This window comes from Papilio machaon, chromosome 18 (genome assembly GCF_912999745.1).
Source record: "Papilio machaon chromosome 18, ilPapMach1.1, whole genome shotgun sequence".
NCBI classification, from domain to species: Eukaryota; Metazoa; Arthropoda; class Insecta; order Lepidoptera; family Papilionidae; genus Papilio; species Papilio machaon.
In genome coordinates this window covers 2820856-2847341 of record NC_060003.1, presented here as the reverse complement: position 1 = coordinate 2847341, position 26486 = coordinate 2820856, and the positions used below count along the sequence as shown (strand labels likewise).

Sequence of the window (26486 nt, the reverse complement as noted above, 5' to 3'; positions counted from 1 at the left end):
GATGACGATGCACATCTATCGAAGCCAATTTGCTTACGAGTACTTTCAAGTAGACGTCCCAATTTATTTTACAATAATTGAAACATGATCATTACATAATCGTTTAACTATTTCATTTCACCTCTACCTATATTCTGTACAATAGGATAATCGGACGTTAATGCACTTTGTATAACTCCAGACTTTAAAGTCACGAGAACTTTGAAGACAGATTTAAAATACTATTTACTTAAAATTGAAGCGTCACTAAATTTAATACAATATCATACTACTATATAATACAATACTGTGTAATATGAAATTCAAAGATATGTTAACGAAAGAAAGTATTATTTTTGTAAAATAAAATAAACCTAATTTGGCAATTTTTAATAACATAAGGTATGTATTATTTCGAGTTTGCAGATATTTAATTTACCAATTATTACGAAACGCGAAACAAAAGGCGCGCACCGCATCAACAAAATCAACAAAATGCATCCATTGAAACGCACAACAGTCGTATTATCGAAACTAACGCCATACTTTATATAAGACCTAAAGTGAGAACAATGCCTTTTGATTTTTAAATGGGCTCATTCATCCTAGACAATGAACACCATGTGCTGTACGCAGCACTCGTAATTTACCCTTTGCTTTGATAATTTTGTTCTACGCTTATCATGGTAATGTTAGGTATTTCATACATTAACATAGCAATATCAGAATAGATTTTTTAACTAATATTATGTATTTCACTAGCTTTGTTACAAATCCTACGTCTCTATTTGAAAAGGTATTATAAGCTTTGATAACTAACTTATGCCGTCAAAGTTAAAAATTATACAACGGCTATTCACAAGTCTGTAGACAGTGAAAGAAGAGCGAAGGCGTTACTATTTATTTTCGATTTTCAATATCGCCTTCAATGTATTGCTCGACAATTTGAAATGAGATATAAGGTTACTTTGACATCCGTACTGGGTTATAATCTTATTTGTTGCTCTATATTTTCTTATTAACGGCAAAATCTACAACTTACTGAACAAAATTAGAGGTAGCGAGTAAATTCTATCACGTTTTCAATAGCACATTGCAAGGGTCTGAGGCTACAATTAGGGTCATACAACCACAACATTATGTCCAGTGAACTCGAGGTATTTCTATGGACCGCAGCCTTGGCACCGACACTCACGGTATTATTATTTTATTATTTTTTTTCAAATTAAATTACGTACTAACTGTCGCACTTATAGTCGTAAAGTCGTCACTAAGCGAGTTCTTTAGGGTAGATTTAAAGTAAAATCCAAAATACGAGGCCAAAGAATCTCAAAGTTTATATAAAAAAATTTAATAGAGTTCACTAAAAAAAAAGAATACAAAATGATAAAGTAGAGTAATGATACAATGCACTGTTCATTTCGTGTTCTTCATTAAATTAATTTATTCGAAAGGAGGAAAGTTATAAATGCCTTTGATATATTAAAATAAGTTTCACAATCTATTGAAGCGTGGGAAATAATTTAATGGCCACTGTACATCGTTCGTTACTTATACTTTCTCTAATAGGTATCATTATACCTATTCATCAACCTATCGTAGCTTAGCACTTCACTTACCACATTCAGAGTACTCATCGGTCATATAAGCAGTCCCTTAGTGTTCATTCCAATACTAAATCTACACTAAGGAACTATCTTATTGACTAATGAACTGGAGTAAAGAATTAACTACATAATAAAAATTTCTTCTGATACAATTTATGTTTAAAGATAGTCGCTTTGAAAAAATGTGTAAAATTGTTCTGCTCTCCTAAACACACAATATAAATGTATAATTAATTCGTGCGAGACAACAACATGCAACGAGAAGATAAAGAGAAAACGTTTACTAAACCAACTATACTGTATACAATATTGCAAAAATAATGGGTACTTAACAGAATAATAACTTCAAGGACCGTGTAGATAAATTTTTAGACTTCATCAAATATGCAAAAAGTACCAACAACAATATCTTGTATTGCAAGGATTATATTTTAAGTCATAGTTTCGTAATCATTTTTTTAAATGTTCCAAAAATCATTATTATTATTGTAAACAAAATGACATCGTTTAAAAGCTAAGCAAAGTTTCGTTAAAAATCTCCGTGAAACTCTATGAAATGGAATGCAGTGTACAAATATGCGGGTAATAAATATATGCAGGTACAAAATGTATGTAGAAACTATCTCGTGTTACACCGGATCGAATTGCGTGATATTAGCGATAACGCGGCGCAACGCACACATCACTATGTTTGCCATATCGACATATCTCTACAAATATTTGAACAAACTTTACGCTTTACTAGGAATTTTGCACTGCTCTACATTATAAAACACGCACAGACTAATACATACACATTGATTTATTCCACGCTTATGTATTTTTGTTTTCTAAACGTATTAATATTAAATAAAATCGCTGTCATACGTTTAGGTAATTATGATCAACTAGTTGTCGCCCGCGTCTCCGTCCGCGCTGAATAAAAAAAAACGCAAAAAGTATCCTATGTGTTTTTATAGACTATGTTCTACGTCTGTGCAAAATTTAATCAAGATCTGTTCAGTCGTTTCGGAGACACCTTCAAACAAATATCCATCCATCCATCCATCTAAACATTCGCATTTATTAGTAAGAAGTAAGATTTATATACTAACAGTGTAACGTCTCTGAACGAAATAAATGTAAAATTTTAAACTTTTTACTTTGAATGGTAAAAAATGAATATCATAACAGATTACTATTATTATTATATCTACGTACCTGTTATTATATACGACATCATCAAACTTGTAACACTTTGCGCAACAATAAATAACACATTATAAACATTGAGTCGTCACACTTCAGTGTTTTATAACACGATCCAACAACAAATATCTCCTTAGAATCCAAACGAGCAAACGACGAACGATCCAAATCAGTAGCCACCTCGCTATAGGTACCATCGTTACAAATAACTAATGTGTCAAGGCCCGCCTCAACATTCGTACGAAATTACAAACAATACTTTAATTACGGAAGTTTTACAATACGTTGATCGGCAACGATTAAACAATTACACAGGACAGGACAAACAAGCTTTGTTTTGGTAAACGTTTCTGCTAATTTTAAGCGATGTCGTTCAAAGTGAACAGTTCACAGTTATCATAAATATTCATTAATGTGATGGCAGAAATTCTAGATTGACTTTTGCCTTTTTTATTAAGGCCGTAATTAAAAAGTGCCAATGCTAAAGGACGTCATTGCACTGTCTGCTTTAAGTAGTCGGTATCAACAGCTTCAACTATCGGCGTTGGGTGACCAGCAGTTTCGAACCTCGTACTCAGACCGCAGTTTATACTCACTGTTAATAAATACGGCGCCGTTAATTAAAGCAGTTATATAAATGGTGAATTCCATAAAAGCAAAAAATACATGAGATTTAAGTCAAAAAACAACTACAGGTCAATATTTGACCTAGTTTTAATAAGTTCTTATCAAAAGCGCGATAAAAATAAAATTTAAGTTCGCAAATATTGATTGTTATAGATACGAGTACATTATCAGTATCAAAACCAAACTTTCGATATTATATGAAATTGCAATATTATAAACAACGCGACACATAAATGTCTTAAAATAAATATTACTTTTTCCCTACATAAGTGCTTGAACTAAATTAAAATCACCTAAATAATTATTTGCTTAGAAAATGTCAACACTTGACGATATTCCAATAAAATTCTTTAAACAGCCAGGGAAAGTGATCGTGTGCTAATAAACTGGGATCTAACGGCCATAGAATCGTGAGCGCATGCCGCCTCTAAATTTACAGGTGTGCTCGACTCGAGAACGCAAGAACGCGATGATCTTAGAGATAGCACCGGCTCGATTACAAAGCGAGCAGCCAAACTATCTGTCACGTACATCGACCACAGTTAGATTGATGCGTTCGACTGAACGTAAACATGTCCAAATGAGATGTTATTACGATTTTTTTCCCGATGTCGGCGTAACACGGTGTGAAATGAACGTTACGTTTTATAGTCGTTTTTACAGGTGTCGACGTTTTTGCATCAAAAGATTTCAAAATGCGAAGTGTACGAATGTTTTAGGTTACTTTTTTTCCTATTTTTGCTGGATTTCAAGCTGAAAACTACTTTAAACCAATGCCAAATCTTATAACGAAAAAAAAGTTATAAAGTCGGCTTTCTAAACAACTCCCGTATAAAGATTCAGAAGTTAGTGTTTATACAAGCTATAAACCATATATAACCTACACACACCAGTCTATTTCAAAAGACCACAGGCGACGGATGACTTAGTACATCTGACTGCTTAGGGATGTGGCTGGTAGGATCGTGCGCAGTAAATCAGAACCCATCTACTTGCCCACCGCTCTCCGACTTGATATTTAACACCTCGATATCTTTATTGAGCAATAAATCAGTGGGAAAGCATTTGTTGCACAATAAATATATTTATGTACAAATTTATCACCCAGAAGGATACCAGCTGGTCAAGTCCATTTGGTTCAATAACACAACATCAGACTTGGTTTTCAAAATACGCCTATAAATTATTGTAGTATATTAGATGTCTGACGGCCGCCCTCAATCTAGAACCTTTTTACTTACTTAATGTATTTTAATTAACTAACCAAGAGACAGCAATCATCAATACATGCATATTGCTGAAACCAAATGATAGAATTTTAGCTTGATAGTGTTTGATCGTATAAATCTAAACCGGCTAAATCTCAGAGATAATGAAGATTTAAATTGTACCTTAATTTTTCTTGATGGTGACAATTAAAACATAAAAAATTAAATAAAACAGTTGTATAGCACACTGCTCTACAAGTATTTGAAATTAATCGAATGAGTGCGCATTAAGACATTCCATCGGCAGTCGCTGAAGCATTACAAATACAATAGACCTACAAATGTAAGCCGCCAACAGCTTACAATGTAATCTTAAAATTATAATGATCCACTAATAATAATCTTTTTTTTTTTCGATTTTTTTCGTACTCTTACATAAAAACTCACATAATTCTTGCTAACGTATTTTGAGTATCTAAATGTCTTAAACAATATAAAAATTGCTAACCATGTCTTAAGGTTAAGACTTGACTTTTTAATCTTCTATAGTCGTTTACCGTAATAGGAAAAAATAACTAACTCTAAATGATCATTTTCTTTTTAAGTTAATCCGTTCTCTCATAAGCAACCTAAAGCTTGCTAATATCCATGATTTACTTCAACATTAAGTTTTTTTACTTACACCATTCAGGTACTAGGTTTATAGAGTAATCCTTTCTACAAATAAACTAAATATAAAGCATGCGTCAGTCTGTTACATGAAATACATTACGGTCTTTGTTTACACGCGACGTGTAAATCTATGTGTGCGTTGCGCTATTAAGTGTCGGGAAACGGCGATCCTAAAAGTTAAAATAGAATTAACAACCTTCCTCGGGCTCACGGCAGAGTTCAATGAACTGAGAACTAAACACAATTCGGGCTTGACAAGACGCATCATGAGGAAACATTTCGATATGTAGAACATCAAAACTAAATTAATTTTTTTAGGTGAAATGTTTGTTTAATCCAATTCGAACGAAGTCGATATTTAAAAATATTCAACTACACACACATATATATTTTAACGTCGAAACTGAAAACCAGAAAATAATGTCTCAAAATAACACTAAGACAACCACATTTAATAAGTTTTATTTTATGTCATAACCATCCCTCTACTTGCAATGGAAACATCGTAACAATACAACATTAAAACTATTTCCTTTCGAACAGTTATTCATTGTACGCAAGTGAAAATTTCAATCTAATGTTCACAATAAAACGTATTCCAAATGTCCATATTCTATTCATGTATCTAACAAAAAAAAACTGGCTGTTCAAACATGTATAAATTGAAAAAAAAACTATCACATTTTCCCTTTAACAATATGTCACACACAATTTGCACATTTCGCTACACAACACAGATATGCATCTTGATTGCACGCGTGGAATTGAAGAGAGATTTTTCAACGAATTGAAATTTATTGTTGTCTGAATATATATCGAACATAAATACTGCATAATAATTTGAGTTTTTTAACTATGCGGTATTAAAGTTTTTTATTACTGTCCTTATTTGAGATTTTGGAAGCGGTAATTAGTAATAAATCAATAATAAGGTAAGAATTATCAAACATTTCAATCTTAATAATACGATCGATAACTCCTCATTTCAAACATAATACTTCGTAGCAAATTTATAATCAAAATATTAATTTATACTGAATCAATTAATCCATCAAATTCTTGTCAATATAAACGATTTATACGGTCATTAACTATGCATATTGCATGCCTGTTCGCGCCCAACTATTTGTAGACAATGCCTCATTAAACTTGAAATGTTGCGACGTTCGATAAACAAACAGGTCCTATTAGTCTAAAGCAAGTAAAATTTTACTTAAGAGAACTTTAATATTGCTCTTTCCACTCAATTAAATCTATAACAGCGTCATTTAAGTGTAACATATACTTGTCGGAACGTATAACACTGCATTCGAGTATGACAATAATTGAATACAAATATTCATACACACGACAGAGATGTCTTATCACCAATCTATCTTTTGTGTTCCGTCAATGGAAATCTAAGCGTAAGGTTTAACATTAAGGTAAACTATGGAGGGTCGGCACAGTATGTACTACTCCTCCATACATCTCTATCAGCTGTCATATCTGAATTTACTCCCTTCTTACGCATATCCTCTTTCACACAATCCATACATACTTTCTTTGGTCTTCCTCTGCCTTTATAGCCATCCACATTCAATCTCATTACTTTTTTGTTTACATCATTTTTTATTTAAAAAAAACTACATATTTAAAACAGGTATCTTTAATTTTCACAATGTGTCAAAATATCGTAAGATTTCTCAGCTTATAAAAAATATTTCATAAGAAATTTCGTCCTTAAAAGGATTATAGTCAACTTATCGAGCTTTAGAAAGGTGTAAAGAAAGTTCGAGGCTTAATAAAGGATCGAAAGTCCGGTAATGAACCAACTGCGTGCTTGATGGAAACGATAAAGAGTTGTTTTTAATTAAGTTTGGGTACCATTAATATATTTTGGTTCTATAACCTTCACCGGGTATATAAATCTGAGAAGGTGTAACAAAATGTTAAAAAAGTTAATAATTCTTTTTATTCACAAAACTATACAAAATTAAAAGTAATTGAATTATATAGGTACAGTCGAACAAAAAGGCACTAAAAAAATAAATACAGAGTTTTGTACTAGCACTCAAAGACAACCAACTCAAATTTGTTATAAATTCTGAAATAGACTACGAGAACAAAACGTTTTTATTTCACCTAGACAAGTTCAAATCTAAACAATCAAGATAACGCCTCACAACACCGTTGCTTGCGAGTGGACAACCGCTCTATGCTCATCTTTTTTCCATTAGCACGTGGGAAACCATTGACGCGACGACAGCCTTAACAGATTTCATAATTCGAGAGAACAATCGGCGGAGCAGCAAATCACCGCTATTGTACTTACAAAGTTACTGTTACAGCAATCATGAAGAGCCAATGGGTAAATACTGAAGTAACGTTGTATTTCATTACTCTCGTAATTCAAATCGTCTCAAATTAATTAGCACTTAACTTACTTAAATTACTTCTCTTCGACAGAAAGACAAACTAATTGTTAAATGTTTAAACGCAATCTTCAATTTTTAACGCAATTATTTAGCGAATTATATTATTTCTCTATCCGCTAGCGCTTTGACTTCAACTCGCAGTATTTTTAAGGCAACTCAAATATTAATCATTAAATCAAAGAATGTAAAGAGCTGTGTTAAAAAAACCCCCGACAATACTGTTGACGTTTAGCTTACAATCAAAACATTCTGGAATACCAAATATTAATATAACTACTACTACTTAAAAATAAATAATCTATCCCGATTTAGTTTAATAGCTATAAAACAGCTAAATTTCATGCACATTGTTCGTAAACATTAAACACACCAAGGTCTCCGGAAGTACTCATATATTTAGTACGGAGCAGCAAGTGACCCGCTTCCTACAGCTTTAGCTACCGTTATAAAATTAAAAAGTTTGTGAAAGCGAAATTGCTTTTGTCATTTCAATGAGCAATAAAAAAGAGTGCTATTATATTATTTTTTGATGGTTTAAATTTTTTTAGAAAGCATTCTTTTGTTAGGCATAATGATATTCATATTTTTGTGTATTAAATCTAGGATAATGTAAGGCTATAAGTCAAATTTTTTGGAATATGTTAAACATTAACTGAATTACCGCAAAAACGTTTAGACACCGTTTATTTAAACACGTGTTTAACCTCTGTGAAACTAAGTTTTTTATGGTTAGGTAATATGAACCGTAAAATTTTATATGAAGTATAGCAACTCATGTTCAACACAACACAACAACAACAGAATAGTCCTAGTCTTACAACGAAAAGCAATCATAATCATAATTATCATAACTATTGTAGACAAATAGTACACAAGATACAAGACATGACAACCAGCAATTCAAACATCCCGGCAAACGTACACTAGCTGTCAATGATTGCTATAATTATGATGAGCCATGGCGCGAAACAACTGGCTGGCTGTAGTTGCCAGCCAGTGCATGCGCGCGTGCTCTGTAACGGGCCGGTGATAATCGCTGTGTGTCAAAAAAAAACACTGCGCAAGAGCATAACGGAACGCTCGATGCGCTCCGCGATCACGCCTGCTCTAATACCAGGTTTAAAACACTATGCATAAATAAAAACGTGAACAATACCAATGGCCTTTCAACGAATCTTTTCTGAACTCGCCGTAGTAACGTTGCTGGAGAACATAGGTCAGTGTGGATTTTTCTTATTAAGCACTGAAGTTTCAACGACGTGAAAAACATCAATATTTTACTCTAAAAAATATTATTGCCTTTGTTCTTTCTAACCGTGAAATTCCACTGCCTTGACTAAACGTCTCTGTTTTTTTCAAAGACAATAAGAAGGATGGCAATTTTATAGAAGTCCTTCAAAACTTCTACGTCTGACAGAGAAAAAAATTCACGACTAAAAGCATCGGAACGTTAATTAATTTGTATTATTAATTACATTAATCAGTACATCCTTGTGCGTGTTATTTGTAACATAATTAAATGAACTTGAACTCGGGTTAAACAATACACAGTTTTCCTTACAAATACGATGTAAATAAACCCGGTAAATGTACATACTACTTATAGGGTAAACAAGTTTTCCTGTCTAGTATTTTTGATTCCTTATAAATTAGTGTTTTAGTTTAAAATATTTTTCCATTAAAATTTATTTTATACAAATTATCTCTGATTTGATTGTTTGTCTGTTTGCATTGAATAGACACCGAAACTACTGAACCGATTTGATAAAATTCTTTTACTGTTGGGAAACTATATTTCCCCGGATCCCCAGATGACATAGGCTATATTTATTATACAAGATTTTTTAACTCCGCGCGGACGAAGTAGCGGTCAGCTGCTTTAAATACTATAATTGCAACATGACAACAACAACATATTATATCTCATATTACACTAATAATGTTAATTTCAATTATGTTTAATAACTATTACGCTGAATTGCAAACGATTCATTTACGCCGAAATGAGTACGACGGTGTCTTATTTCACAAAATCATCTAACCGTTATTTTAATTAGTAAAAATTTAGACAGTAATTCAAATTAATTTCTTTATAAAAAGAAAAGCCAACAACACAGTTGATTCAACTTTTATTCCTTTTCCTTTCAACTAAATTTCCCTAAAGTGAAAACCATAAGCTAAAGTCACGTAAATCTTTATAACGAAACAAGGTCGGTAGTGACGTGACGTGGTAGCACTGCGGACCTAAGTTAATTTGCAATTCGCATTGGATCGCGTGGCGCTGCCGAAACGTCCCAATGATAAACTACAACGTTGTTGGAGAACGGCCCTAATCGAATTTATGACAACTCCTTGACATAAACAGTAGTAATAGTCAGATTTATTTCATCTAAAATGTTATAGACTTCTGATATTTGGATCGATTTTACTAAAACAGTTAAAACGTAGTACGCTTTACCGGCATTAACCATCGTTTTCTAGTGTTTTTGTCTTTCCTGTTCCCACTTTATGTGGTCTCTCACACCAGTTTAGTCTTCTAATAACGAATATTGTAAAGAGGAAAGATTTGATTGTTTGCATTGAATAGGCTCCAAAACAGAATCAATATTAAATATTTTGTCACTGTTGAGAAGCTGCACTGTTCCCGGATATTTTTGCTATATATTTCTTACAAGATTTTTAATTCCGTGCGGACACGAAGGCGCAGCAACTACTAGCATATTTAATTTCAGACGTCAAACATACAAAAAAAATCAAGCAATAATAAAGTAGATCAGTATGTAAATGACTGTGGGAGAATATCAGGCTAAACATTAATCTTTATCTGTCATAATTAAAAAAAAAAACAAAACAAAAAAAAAACGTGTAAAAGCTGTAAGTGCCTCGCTCATCAATCAGTGCGCACACGCCGCTCTTACAATCACTTTTCCCCACGTTAAACGCATTGCTCACCCTCTCGCTCAAAAACGGAGGAACTGGTTTTTAACCTTTTTATTCTGCGCAAAAAGAAATCAAGCATATTAATATCACAACCACAATCGTTTTAACTGAAAAGAAATGAACGTATATTTTAAAATGAATATCGATTCGAGATCATTATGCTGCGAATCGATATCTCAAAAAGAAATCGAATGATCGTGCTCCTAATTACATACAAGCCGTATCAGTTAAGACAATTTAATCGATACGCGCTTCTAGTATCAATCGATTGAGACCTATTTATTCTATTACCGCAATGAAGGGACAATGAAGCGATCAATCTCAATTTGTCGCATCAGATATCACAGATGGCGTTGTTCAATTAACTCAAGTACGCTAACGAAATTGTTTTGTTTTATTATAGAATCACATTAAGCCGCGAAATAAGATCGTAGGATATAGATTAATAGGCAATCATTATCAACCAATAAATTAGTATACTAGCTGTCGCCCGCGACTCCGTCCGTGCGCAGTTATAAAAAACTTAATAGGGGTATGAAAAATAGATAGTAGGCGATTCTCAGACCTACTGAATACACATATAAAATTTGGTAAAAATCGGTAAAGCCGTTTCGGAGGAGTACGGTAACTAACATTGACATGGAAATTTTATATATTAGATGATACTTCGTATACTTTCATGTTTATAATGAAAGTTAAATAACTATGTGCTGCTTAGAACGATTATCTGGAATACCAAGATCCATCGGAACTTAACGCCTCATCGGTTAATTTCATCTTAGCGTCGCGTTACATTTAAATATAGATTTTACAATGCTATGTAATTGATAAAAATATATTTCTCACACATTTTACATCACTATTACCGTACTTAGGTATGGTACAGCGTACCAGAGATTATATTCAACAAAACCAATTACCTTAGTTTTGTTAAATAAAATCTCCCAGGTATCACAATTTTTTGAATTTCTTTGATTAACATCAAAGTGACTTGATAAAAGTTGTGCTAAAATTAAATCTAATATTTAAGTAATAAAGCGCTAAATGAAATACTGACTACCAATGAGTTCAGCATCTATTTGGTATGCAAATAAATTACATGTATATACATGTAAATACAGCATAAAGACAATAGCAAGCGTAATTATCCTTTACTATTTTATTGATGTCTAAAGCCAACCCCGATTCTTGTAAGGTTCAGAGCGCGCAAGTTAAAATATTCATAGGTTAAGTGGTTAAGCACGAAGTCTTACCATTCTGTCGATCTAACCGTTGGATTCCACTGCAGTCCATCGCAGTTCTTTCAGATAGAATAAGAGAGATATCAATATGTTTTGTATGAATGTTTTGGCAGTGGAAAGCTTAACTAAATTAACTTGTTAAACTGTACAGCTATACATTCTGGCAATATTATGTAATAACATGCGACAAGTAACTAGGGTCAATCTCCTGTCAGCCCTACATTTTGCTGACGCCATAACAATGCGGATGTATCTCAAATGACCTTTTATAAATCATGTATCATAGTTGACGCCAAAATTTTAGTACTATGTCTATATTTGAATTGTTTCAGTTTCATTCAAAAAAGAACAATTTAACCCACTTTATAATATTTTTACATCGAACAAAGTTCTTCCATTAAAGTTTTGCAGAATTACTTAATGTAATTTAATTAATGTTATAAAACATAAAAAAACAGAAAGCGTCCATCCTTATGTCCGGAGAAAAAAAAGTCCATATTAAATGGCCATTATATTTTAAGAAAAATCTAATTAATAGTAAAGCGTGGTAACTTTAACTAAATAAAGACTCTTACATAAGACTTTTCCGCAATAAAAGTTACGACCACAACTTAAATTATTAACACTATTAAAAATTAAGTTATTAAATAGTTTATTAAAAGTTATTACGTTACAGTAATAAGATGACCATAACCAAATAAAACATTTAAATGAACTAATAAAATTTACTTGAAGAGACAAAACTTTTGCTTATATTATTACTTTGACAATATTTATAAAGTGCGAACGCTGGCGCTGTGCAAACACTTACAATAGTTTGTTGTAGTGTTTACTAATACTACAAGAGGCACTTGCAAGCACTAAAACTAACACTACAGGTAAAGTGAAAGTTAAAATAATATCTGCCTATATCTTTAGCAATTAAACATTGCATAAAACGAAAGTCTGAGCAAATATCATTTTATAATGCGTAATGAAAATTGTAATTGAAGTTGTGTCACGCCGCTGTTGCTGCTTTCCTTTTGATTATTGAAGCTTTATTTAATATCAGCTTAAACGTAAATTAAAAACATTAATTAATACTTTCTAGATTCAATAACTTTTATTAAATGCGCACTCACTTTTCAATATTAATTATATAACGTTTAAATATTGAAATTACCTTAACTGTCGAATAAATATAAGTTAAAATTAATACTTTTTATTTCTACACTGTACTTTTTATTAATAACTTAAGTTTTCAGCTTTTACGCTCATTAAGAATTAATCCCAATTTTTCCATATACAGTTCCAAAATTATATTATTCCAAAAAGAATAATCTAATTTAGAACTTATTTTATAGTGCAGTCAATTCCATAACAACAATTTGGAAAAAGCAATTGTTATTTCTGACATATTAATTCTACTACTGCTATTAATAAAATAGTAGTACTTTTAAATTTAGTTACTATCCACACCATAAAGTATGTGTACAACTTCCTTAGAAGTCGTTTCTCTACAAAGAACAGACAGAGGTATGTTCCGAGGCGCAAAGTATGCCCATTACGACTCGGAGGCGCGACTGCCGACTGCCTGGCTAGCACATAGTCGTTAAAATTCATTCCAGATATCTTATTTCTATGATAATTGACTTTTAGTATTTAATTAAGGGTTCTATTGATTGAGATAATTTTTTTTTCTATAACTTAGCAATTAAATGAAAATACAGAATAGATTACCTATTTAGTGATTACGATACTATCTAAAAAAGTCAATAAAGCTAGATTCAGCAGTGGAATACTACGGTTAGTTTGCTAATCAACAAACCTTTCATAAGTAACTTTTTTTTTAAATTAATTATATCAAAAATACAACCAACGATAAAGATCGATTTTAAAAACGCAAAAATAAAATAACTCATACTTTCTTTTCTCATGAACGGCTGAAGAAGCTTGTTTTACTTTTACTTTAGTGGTGAGACCTTGACATGCCAGTTTCAATAACTAAGCGATAACTTATTATAAATATTAATACAACACGACATGTTTTATATCAACTATTATTTCTATGAAATTAAACCTCAACTTCGATAGTTGTTGTGATTTTGAAATCCGTCCTATTACATTTGTTCAATCGCCAATTGAATAAAAGTTATTAAAAACCAGACATAGACAGAGATAACTCGTGTCAACTCTTAGAAATTTATCAAGCAATTTATCTATAAAGAATGTTATTCAAGTAAGTAAATATTCATGTGACATTAAATCATTAAAGTCAATGGAAGTTGCAAAAGTGCGAACTGGCAGTGGTACTTATCCGTAAATTACAGACTTTATATTTAAATCTTATCTTTCTTATCTTGTCATTTATATGTTCATTATAAGGTTATATAGACCAACACAAGTACGACGTGTGTTATGAGGTGAAATATAAACAATTGTGCCCTAGAAATACAATGTTTCCCCCCAACAGCATTATAGCTATCACCGTAGATCGACGAAAGAAATGAGCGGCGGCGGCGCTTATTTCCAGTAAACGTCACTTTATTGACGACCATTACATAGATCGACTTTGTTGTGTCGGACATAAACCTCCGTCTAATTTATGGTCGTGTCTCAGTTTTGTTATCCAAGGCTTTTATGTTTGTTCTTGCTTCGATGGACATTATTAAAATGTTGGTCATTGCCTGTAAATGTGAACATAAAATTGTGTACAATAAATTTATATTATATAAGCAAAGATTGCTTTTACCTCCGATGTTATACGATAGAGCTCTTAATTGTTCTATATTCAAACAAACATTACTTGTATTCAACATTGAAGAGTATAACTTGGAAGCACTCAATAGTAAACTGATATAACTGGAACATTAATAGGTCGAGATCCAATTAGCACTCAGGACTACAAAAGACGACAACGTTTCATATTTATCATCTATATCATAGATTTCGAATACTCCTAAAACCTTTGTTATAAATATTAATTATTATTACGAGTACCAGGTGTCAGTACAAAGATTAAACTAGCTAATAATATGGGTGTATAAAGCACCCTATGGATATGAAATATTGTACCTTAAAGGTTAAAGTACAGAGTTATCTTTTCATCGTTCCAATTTCTTTTTTAACTATGTTTGGACGTAAAAAAGCCATAATAAGTAGAGCAAGGTAAGGTCCATATATCTCGAGGGTCAGACGAAGGACGCGTGATATAGCATACTTTATGGTGTATATTAAATGCGTCGATGTAGAGTCGTGCGTCTGTCTGGCCGAATGTAATCGCAGACTTCCTATGGCAATGCTAATGAGGGTGTTTGGCACGCGATGGGGCACCCTCGGCCTCTACCCTTAGCCCTGGGCGTAACTAGGTCTTTTAGTCTAGGCTTATGGATATTTACAAAAATTATGAACATTTCGGTGTTATAATTACGCTCATTGTGAATCGTAAATAGCAAGCGATACAAAATAAATGGTAAGTAAAATCCAAGCTAGAAATGTACAAAAATAAATCATTTAATTCTCTCCAGTATTTATGTACCTATATATAAAAACTTCACTTTACCCCCTGGGTGTGGACTGGCCAAACAATAATTTAATTTTCATTGCGTTTACAAATGCAAACCTTTATTACTCAAAATGATACCTAGGAATCTAAAAGGATTTATATTAAATCTAAAGCTACTTGAGTTAACAATAATGCTCATTCATATTGATTAGTTTTACCGTTACTTTGTTACAATTATGCACATAATTAAATTTTAATACAACAACGATGTGCCAGATACGTTGAGACTACTGCGGTATAATTTCTGCGCATTTAATCATTTTTGTGGAACAATAACAGTAAATCTACATCTGCAATTATAACTTGTATTTTTCCATATTTAGCATTTTAAAAGGTAGATTTAAGTAAAGTAATCAAAATACTTTTAAATTAAAATTTAATTCGGCTTTCCGTCGTACATAATTAAAAATCTAAATACTTTTGATTTACTTGGTTTCGTTTGTCACCAAGGGAGACTGCTAAAACACGGGACGGACAAATTTAATCACAATGTTTAGTTAAACACAGGTTTTAACTGTTTGACCGCCGCTGATCCACATTATGAACGTCAACGTGGTTTCTGTTTCGCCAAAAATATGTACACCACTGCTTTCGGTATATACTTCATTATTTATTAGTCAAGATCGCATTTTGCAAACCTACTAATGGTTCAAGAGCCATAGTTTGTCAAAAATCCGCGCTTAGCTCATGAGTCGCTATATAAAAGGGTTGACGTTAGTAAGACCCATAAGTTCGAAAAAAGTATTTTTAGTCTACATAATTCGCGTATTTTATTCACGAAACAAACTACCAATTGGCATGCCTTCTAAGAGTCGAAATATGTTATTTTCAAGCATGCCACGGATTCAGTAGGAAATTGTGTAATACGTAAAAAATACGATCACAGTCGCGTGTTATATGTTTCACAAATTCTTCATGTAGGTAACGATTTCAGATGAATGTATAACGTTTTCAACACTATTTCCTTACTACATTTGTGTAATTATAATACTTACATTTTATTTTAAATTCACAGACGAATGGTAGACCTTTTTTTGTGATTTGCATTATGTTATTATAATTTTTAAAACAACAACGTCTCATATCCCCTTCATCGACATTAATTTTCTGTAGTCCTTAAATCTTTTAAGCAATTTCTATAAGACTTTTTTGAAGACAAAAATCAAAATCGCAATAGACCTATTTTTAAATATTTTCACTAATTACCATCTACGATGTTACCTACTCAAAAATGTGGTCGGGATTCAGTGTGAATGACACCAGCATTCAGACAAAAAATCGATATTTGGTGAGTCACACAAAACTTGCCTGAGTCAAGAACCTAGAATAACCTAGTAAACCGTAGTGGACAAGGGCTGAATTTACTGAAAACATGTACTATCATTTATAAAATAAGTATCCCGTACACAAGTTTATAAAACGTCTCATTTGCATGTAAAAAAATTATACCACGTATAGTAATATTGTTTTGTCAAATTCCCAACTACACAAATGCTAAAAATAGATTAAAGTACGTAGTCGTATAGTTTTGCAGCTAAATATATTTGCAAGCGGTCATAGCCCGCATTTCCGTAACCTGATAAAATAGCGGAACGTCAACCTGAAAATTTATAGAATGGTATAGATTTTCCTTGATGTTTTATCGACAATTTAATTACCCTTTTAATTAATTTAAAAAAAATCACACTCAAGTCTGTACCTCAGAGGGGTAGTCAACGAATAAGTTTTTTTCCTTTTCATTTGCTAAAAATAATCTATTACTTAGATTTCAATTTATGGAGCTCACTATTTCTGATTAAAATAAAACATATCATATTTTTAATTGGTTCTTAACAATTCTCAAGAAGCAAACTGAATTCAATTAGTTGCCCAGTGTTTAGTCAATAATCTTTATTCGATTTCCAAATGCAAATATCTAGTTAATCCGCATGCTACGAACACCGCGTAGCACTGTATAAAAATGCAGAAAAACATTTTTTTTCTAAACGATTAAAAAAAAGATTGAAACTAAAATGAATTAATGTTTAAAATAAACTTTATCAGAAAAAAATCCAAAATCTTAAATATTCTCATAAAATTATATATTCTCATTAAATTTAATTAAAACCTTTTCCTAGATATAATACATGCTTAGAATACGTAATACATAAGTACATCTAAGATCAATATAATGTTGAAGTACAAGAACGGTCTCGAACAACTGAAACTGCTGAAATCTCGATAAGGCCAAATGTGTTGTTTGACCTCCGCAACGAAACCGATCTAGAGTTCAATACACTTATTGTACTCCGAGAAAATATACGATAATTGCCGTGAAAATAAATCGTTAACAAGACCATAGAGCTTCTAACATCCATTATATTTTGTTTAACACGTGTATCCTAATTTGTTTACTTTCCAATAAGAATGAAAATACCTGGGAAATGCTGAAAATGATTAAAAATAAACCTTAGATCTTTCCATTTTTTTCATATCTGATAGGTGGTTCAATTTCAGGATCCCTTAAAATTTTAAAAGAAAATGTCTTACCGGTTCTTTCCGTGACCGATCTTGTAGAGCTCGACGTGCTTGAACTGGGAGTAGGTGGCCATAGTGATATTATTATTTTTTTACAGGCAGACGTTAACACAGGCGATACACTGCGCGAACCCGACACCTTGGGATCGATAGAGAGACGTGCAAACACCGCGACGGCCGTCAGCTGACTGAGCGCGCGCGGGCAGTACCCTTGCTTAAGTCGATGCAGCCACCCTCCGCCCGCGCGTCACAGTGAACCGCGCATGCCCGCAGCCACTTCCGCGCCCGTGCCTTTTTTTTCTTCTTCTAAGCACCTGGTGGCCGGTGTGTTTTACGTAAATGCGACATATGCCCGTGGACCCAGATGACTTGTGACGACGGATGGGAACAGGTTGTTAATAATAAAAAAAGTTCGATGCTGAGTGACGTTAAACTGATCGTTTCCGTAAAAACATGACAGGTGCGGACGCATGTACAACAGGAGTACCTTTTACAGGTTTCACCATTAACAATGGTTCTATAGGGATTTGGGGCTAGTAGTGTTTTTGTAAGTTTATTTTCATCTGTGCTGCATTTAAATTTCCCCATACCCTGTTAGCTCATAATGGATCTCGAGGAGAACCACTTGTTAATCCAATAATTTATATCATTGCCTGCAATGTGTTTTGATTGCACAATATGAAATACAGGGCAAACATCTATCATTGAAATTCAGCGTCTCTTAAACAAATCTTTTTAGTGAAGCTTATACTCTCGACAATCGTTTAAAACAAAACAACTATCTGATCTTTTTCGAAATATCGAAACTGGAGGTGTCTGAACTTACTTCTGTAAACATCGTAAAATGTAGGAAGTTCATCGCCATTTTAATAGTTAAGCCAACGACACCACATCCTCTATTTAAAATGTGCAAAATATATTTCAGTTTAAACTTTTACATTTACACTATTTATATTTAGCAACAAAATTCCTCGAAAGCTACATAGCATTTTTATGTCAACACCGTGCTATTCCTACTCCCATTAAAAAACAGATTTAAACCCATACCATAATGACGTAAAGAAGCGCCAATGGCCTAATAATAATGGTTACGGATATAAAATCACAAGGCCGTGGATTAAAATCCCGCCATTCAACTATTGTCATGAGCCATATCCTAGCACAAGCCTAGCGCTTACTTAGAATGGTTACAAGAAATATTAGTTACATCAAAGCAATCTACTAGAATTTAAACAAAAAAAGATGTATTATATTCGTTGGGAAATCATCAGCGCTTTTAAATACTTTAGGAAGATTATGTTGAAAGGTAGTGAAAGTATTGAAGAGTCTTTAGTGTGAGCATCATTGTGGGAACCGTCTACGTATATTTGCGCTTAAATCACTGTCCGTCACTTAAGTAGTGAACCGTAAACCATCCACTAAAGCTGTCCAGCAACCATTTAATGTTGCCAGAGTCTTCTCTTTACCCATTGTTAGATCATTTTTATTATTCTTTGAATTGACTAAATGTGATTTTTGATTATAAAGGTTGAATAATGGATGACATTTTATACTTTTACCGCGATTATATGTTCAATTCACAAAATAAAGGGATTTTTAATGCATCTAAGTATAATTCACTTGTAATTTACATAATACTTTACTACCACGTTGAGTTTGTGACAGGCAGGCGGCCGCCCGTAAAAAATTAAGCCAAATCTTAAGTGTTTATAAAACGTTGTGCGTTGACACCACGTGAATGGGATAAGGTTAGGAAGATGATGAATTTTTTACTACTATAAAGCCATATTACGAATATTCGTATTAAATTATTAAAAAAAGAAATAAATACAGTTAGTTCATCAACCTCGTCGATGTGTTTATTATTGTATCATCATCATTCAGTTCATATTACTTTTATCTAAAACAAAGTTGTAACTGGCAACACCGTAAACATCAATCTTGTAAACGGCACATGTCAGACATGCGAGGGCTTGTTCGTTTCAACACCAAGCCATTAGAGCTCCCAGCTACCTATCAACGACCTGATTCATCTAAACGCACATTAACCTTGGAATTATACAAGATGTTGCATAATTAAAATTTTCTCAAAAAGTGAGTTCCGGACAATTAAAAAATGTACTCAACCAGTTAAATTTAATTAAACTTACTTTAAAGAATAAATCATATTAGTGATATTTTCAGTGCTTTCATTACCTTGATAGACAACAACTAGAAATATTATGAATGAAATTACGTACCTAACTTTTTATCAAAAACCAGAAAACACCAAATTTAGAGCAACCCGCACCTATCCATATCAAACTTAAATAAATATTTACAAGCAATGTTACCCATTAATCTAGAAAGCGTTTATCTGTGCACGGGAACAGGAAATGTGATATAAACAAAGGGTTCCGTGGAAGCAGCAAACGTTTTCAGACGTTGAAATCCCTTTGTGAGCTCGTACAGTAAACTGACGTAGATAGTAGGCAGAGATACTGTTCATTCCCTCATTTGATATAAGTTGATTGATGCCTACAAGCTTTGCTTCTAATCGCAATCGAGAACGACATTATACGCGGCCACTACTATTACAGTTGACCCCCGGTAATCCGGCAAACATTATGCAGGGCAGTGTCGGACTATCAAATTTGTCGGATTATAGAGCACTGCCTAAGACCCCTATAGTCCGGATTTTTTTACGAAAGAGTACCTTGTAATCCGACAAATTATATATCTAATGTCAAGAATCTATATATACGTACATATGTATGTACTGTGAAGTACAAATCAGACTTAATTTATGTAAGTCGAATTTAGTAAATTAAATAACATTTGAGAGCTTACGTTTTATTATAAAATTAAGCATAAATGTACATACATATCTACCAAAATAATCAATAATTATTAATCAAAATCATGTAGTGAATACTATATCAAATTATGAAGCTTTGAAATATTCATCAATTTTTTTTTGTTTAAGGTTGTTATAACGCGAGATCAGAGCTTTGTCCCTCAGTCTTCTCAAAAGTAAAAGTTCGTTGTAGGATGTCAAACATACATGTAATTCTAAGTCATGTCGGATTACAGGGGGCGCCGGATTAGACAGGGGCCGGATTATCGGGGGTCCACTGTATTACAAGTCTTAGTTCATCGTCATAGTCATTATTTACACCTAAGAAGTTTGCATGGGTTTATTCCCATTTCATTTCTATTTAAATTTTTCTTAACATTACGGTCATCGTAATGTCTATCAAAAAAATATTGGGGTTTTTTGTAATTATCATTTGTTAAAAATAATATATAGCTTATTTTAATAATTATCAATGACAAGGTTAAATAAATAGGCAAATTAATTGATTATTTTAGAACAGTATAATAAAATGCATATAATCAAATGTAAAAATGTACGTTATTATTTACCACAAAGACAGAAGTGTCACTCTTCGTCATTGTATAATCAAAGCATAAATAACGTCAGCTACAAATCAAAACTGGAAGGAAATTTCATTATAAAGTCGATACTAACAGCATCATAAGTCATTCTCCGTACACAAGTCGGAGAAAATCAAGATGAATTCTTAAAGAAGCAAAATTTCAATTTATCGCTATTAATTTTAATAGAATTTTTCCCACATATCAAAGTTTGATACATAAGTACATTACTTTCGAAAATGTCACCTTATATTTTCGAAAATTATCTATGGTAAGATACGATTTGGATTTATAATATCAATATTACTTTTATCAAATTATATCCCATGTAATGGCGGCTTCTAGGCTCTTTTTTACGTGTTTCTCGACTTTAGACTCCTCTAGACCCAACAATTTAAATATTTTTATTTATCATATAGTTATTATTACATTACACAAAAACAATATAACTCACACATAAATAATTACGGGAAAACTCTAGTCTCTGTACCAACTATTGCATTATCATCGGTGCGGTAAACCAATAAGGGCCAAATGAGACGAATCGAAATGACAAAGCTCTGAGTTTCCCCCAGTGGTGTAATAGAATTGAGCAACGGCCATTTCATTATTTCCATGTCAACGTTACAAAACTTACTGAACAAGCGCGCAATGTAATGCTAGATTATAAAACATAAGATCCATCACGCACGTTCTATTTTTAAACACTTCCACTAACATACGTATAAACATATGTTGAAATTGTTACAATTCTTAATTTTCGACTATTTTATGCTTACATTATTTTGGTGCTTTATATATGAATTATGGTCGAGATTTTAATAATATTTTAACTCATCATTTCTAGATTCTGTCTTAAAGTTTTGTTACCTTAGATCAGAATAAGACCTTTCGACGTTGAACTTTAAAATCATAAATGTGTAAAGCGAATACAATATTTTAATGTCACTTTCTCATCTTCCATTGAGACGAATAAGTACGATAGAATAGGCAACAAATTATAGGTACATGCATGTAATACATATGTCAGCGGTCTTTATAAACGTAATAAGTCGGATCATTCAAATTTCCTGTAATTTGCGTGTTTTTTTAATATCTTCACAATCAAATTAACTAGTAGTTACGACGACGAAGTAATTTTTTTTTGGATTTTCGAGTAATAATAATTCGAGACTCTTCCTTTAAATTAGAAGTATACCTCATTATCTACTGGATCAAACATCTAAAACTTTAATATGAATAGCTAAAGAGTTATGTTAATATTTCGTTATATATTACAGTCACATTCTATTAAATTTAACATGGGATGTGATTAGGATGTACTTCCTCGGACAGTATTATAATGCGACATCTCGTTAAAGGTGCGTTTTCCGTTCATTACATAAAGTAATGGTTTAATAGACTTGTAAAAACAACAAACTTTCCATCCTGTTCTAAATAGACTAGAACACTTCTTTTTATGTTTAATTGCCGACTTTACATTTGTACAAACAACATAAAGTTAACTGTTATTTTATTAGCAACGCAAATTTAAATCAATGACAAAAGTGCTTTCGTCTGCATATTATAAATTTAAAATGATAATTAAATTGTTTTATTGCACTGTACGGTTGTAAAAAATATATACTACAACAAACCAAAGATACTTAAGCCAAATTTTAACGATTCGTATATTACATTTGCAAAAATTATTTAACAATCGTAAAATTATATGTTTTAATTGTCAGATTTTAAGTGTTTATTTCTTTATTGATTACTTTATTGAAAGTAACTTGTTAAAAACATATATGTTTTAAATGAGTGAACAAATTGACGGCTCCGACCGACCTCAACAACTACATAGAAGACAGCCATAAGTACAAATACAAAAAAGTAAAGAGTAAAACCAGTCATATATTAGCATTCATTACCTTAGCATTTACCTCTTTACTTCTTTATTAAAAACTAGCTTTTACCCGCGACTCCGTCCGCGCGGAAAAAAAATCGAAAACGGAGTAAAAATTATCCTATGTCCGTTTCCTGGTTCTAAGCTACCTGCCCACCAATTTTCAGTCAAATCGATTCAGCCGTTCTTGAGTTATAAATAGTAAAACTAACACGACTTTCTTTTATATATATAGACTAGTATTTTGCATGCATGCAATGCTTACTTGCATTCATACTTTTAATTACCATTCATTTATCAATAAACTTTTACAAATAATCGTATCGACGCGATAAATCGATGATCAGTTACGTAGAAATAACTTCACAGAGGCATAGAATTAGCGATGTTATAAAAGTAGTACTTTATAAGTCGTAACGCGCACAGGACGTGGATTATCATCAATTATAGCTGTTAGAAGTCGGTATCCGACACAGGAATACTCCCAGCCCGTATTCTAACATATTAAATGACAACGTATCCTTATAACTGAGAGTTTCTCACATTCACTTGCAAGAAGCTTTGAAGTAAGAATCTCAATAAATTACTCACCCTTTACAGTGTTATTTGAATTATCGCTTATAAACATTTACGTTCATTCTGATTGGCATTTACTTTCATGGTCGTAATTGTAACAAACACATGGCTTTTTAACACATTTAATGTTACAATAATTCAATCAATAGAGTTGAGAACTATCGTTATAAATATCTTCAAATCTTTACAGACCTGTTAAACATAGGATATATTTTTGAAGATATATTTACCCTTACATAGAATGGAGCTTGTATTTCCAGCTATCCTAGAGTACTAGATAAATGTCCATGATTACATAGATACGCTAAGAATCCCATTAATTGAATATTACCGCTACAAAACAGTTGTACACTCCGCCCACTTTACAGAGGCTCTCAGCGATATCGCAGATTTTGTACAAGCGATGTTATGTTCCTCCCTGTATCTAATAGGCCCACTTTGCATTGTAACATCGGGTTCGACTTGATGGAGCCGTGAGTAGGCCGCCTTATCTCGAACGAGGCGTAGTCATTATTATGAACTCGTGAGCACGATGCCTTATCGTGATCCGGTACGTTTGACGACAAGTTTCCGCTGCGACGATCTTGTGATATAGTCATAATGCAACTAATGCAAAACCTGTTACAGAACCTGACAGCGATCTTTACAGAAGTTTTTATAATATCGTCAATGTTCATTTCTTTAATCAAAATCGTAATAGCACGTCGGCTCAAAAAGCGTTTTTTTCTGGTGCCTCTATTATTTTTTTCAGTACTTTAATGGATTTTTTGAGATTTTGAATAATTATTAACAAACTAATTTGAAACTTAAAACTAAATTAAATACGTCACATAAAACCATCAATAATTCCTCACATTAGAAAGTTAGTCGTATTAAAAAAAACAATTGCATACTTTACTTAAAAAGATCTCTCATCTTTGTCAACAGTGCGTTACATCTCTTTGTAAAATACTAGCGCAACAAAGTTTTAACAATTATACATTGATGCCACTAACATAATACCGCGACAGCTTAATGCTTAAGGTTGAAAAAAAAGGGTAAGAAAAGCTATTCAGACGTCCTCTGCTCTCATTGTTAGAGTTAAGCTTTTTTAAAATGGATATGAGCAACACAATAAACTATCTGAGACGGCTTTTTAAATATCTTTTGTTCTAAAATCAACTCGTCCATCTTGACATAATATTAGCATCACCCGAATATCAAAGGTAAATTTAATCGTTAACAAACGTTTAAAAACACAACTACGAAAAAATAAAGTTATAATATTTAAACACCATAAATGGTTAAATTGTTTAAACTTTCGTGAGAAATAATAATAATTTAATTAAGAACGGCTTAACTCACGTTTTATCGTCTGGTGACGGCACCGACTAGTTTCGGACCCGTCGGGGTTCATCTTCATGGCGACCATATATGGTTTATATCATACATAGTTAGTACAATATTTTCTTTTGTAGCTTGCTTGTTTTTCTATCCATCTAGATAAAATCGACATACTTAACGGAGACCATATATTTAAAAAAACTATGCTTAAATCATAGCAAATTCTAACTATTAGCTCAAATCATTCTCTATTCGCTTTGTATTTTCATAGTGCAAAATATAAATCTATTGACCCATTAATAAAATAGTATTATATAGCATTCACTGAGCTAATCTGCCGAGTAACCGTAAAGTTTCGGCTGACCGAAGTCTAATTATAAATTACCTTTCACCCGATTACAGTGCGAAATTGTTCTCATTCCGATCCAATGGAGTTCAATTTTAAACTGATGATAGATCGATTTGTTTCCGCTGACTTAAATCCCGATCGATGCAACCAATTTGTTACGTACAAACTCAACGATGCTATATTACGAAGTATACTTTACATTATTTTATTCGTATTTCTACTTACAAAATACACAAAAAAACAACTACAAGTGGTCATATAAACTTTGACCATGGCTATCAAATAAAATCTAAAATTTGAGTTATTTCTTATGACCAGCAGTCTCGGGTTACGTAGAAAAACGTACAACCTTCTAGCTACCACTTTACTAGTGCCATTTCCTGGATTTTCATCGTGAGAATGGACAGTGCTTCAAAGTTTTATATATTTAATGAAATATGAAGACATCGCATTGTACAAAACAGACTTTCAATTACTCAAATGTCAATTATCAAAGATTTCACATTAATCGAAAGATTTTCAATTAATTACATCCGGATAAAGGAAACCTTTATTCTCTATAGTTTGTGAAGCTGTCGCCGGACAGCGACACTTCGCTACATACGATGTGAATGCGCTAAGTGCGATTCACGTGTCGTGTGAATGTGCTCTTTTATTTTGCACCATTAGAACCTATTCAATTCGTCCATTAAGGAAGAAAGCTATATAAATGGCGATAAAAAAAATCTACCATAGACTAAAAATTTAATATCTTACTTGCAATAAAAAACAATAATAGACATGTCTGTGCCATTGAAACGAAATTTATTTTATACAGCTTACTTTGGATTTTCAAGAAACAATTAAATTTTTAAATGCTAAAGCACATAGCAGAGTAGTGTGTGCCATGTTCTTAAAATTGACGACAGATATTGTAAATGAAGAAAGTTTTTTATGCATCAGAATATTTTTTCGTAATAAAGGTAAAGATATAATTTCTAATACAACCTATACAAT

The 26486-nt window shown here is 32.4% G+C and overlaps 1 protein-coding gene across 2 annotated transcripts in view; it reads right to left on the bottom strand.

The window, feature by feature from the left end:
- LOC106715491 (microtubule-associated protein Jupiter) overlaps positions 1 to 18148 on the bottom strand; it is a 48267-nt gene extending 30119 nt beyond the window's left edge. The window contains exon 1 of one of the 2 annotated variants that reach the window (XM_014508788.2): positions 17953 to 18148. In XM_014508788.2, coding sequence (XP_014364274.1) covers positions 17953 to 18014 — 62 coding nt within the window. In that variant the 5' untranslated portion in view covers positions 18015 to 18148. The remainder of the gene's footprint in view (positions 1 to 17952) is intronic. The other variant, XM_045682133.1, reaches the window with a different exon arrangement.
- Positions 18149 to 26486: the final 8338 nt, after the last annotated feature.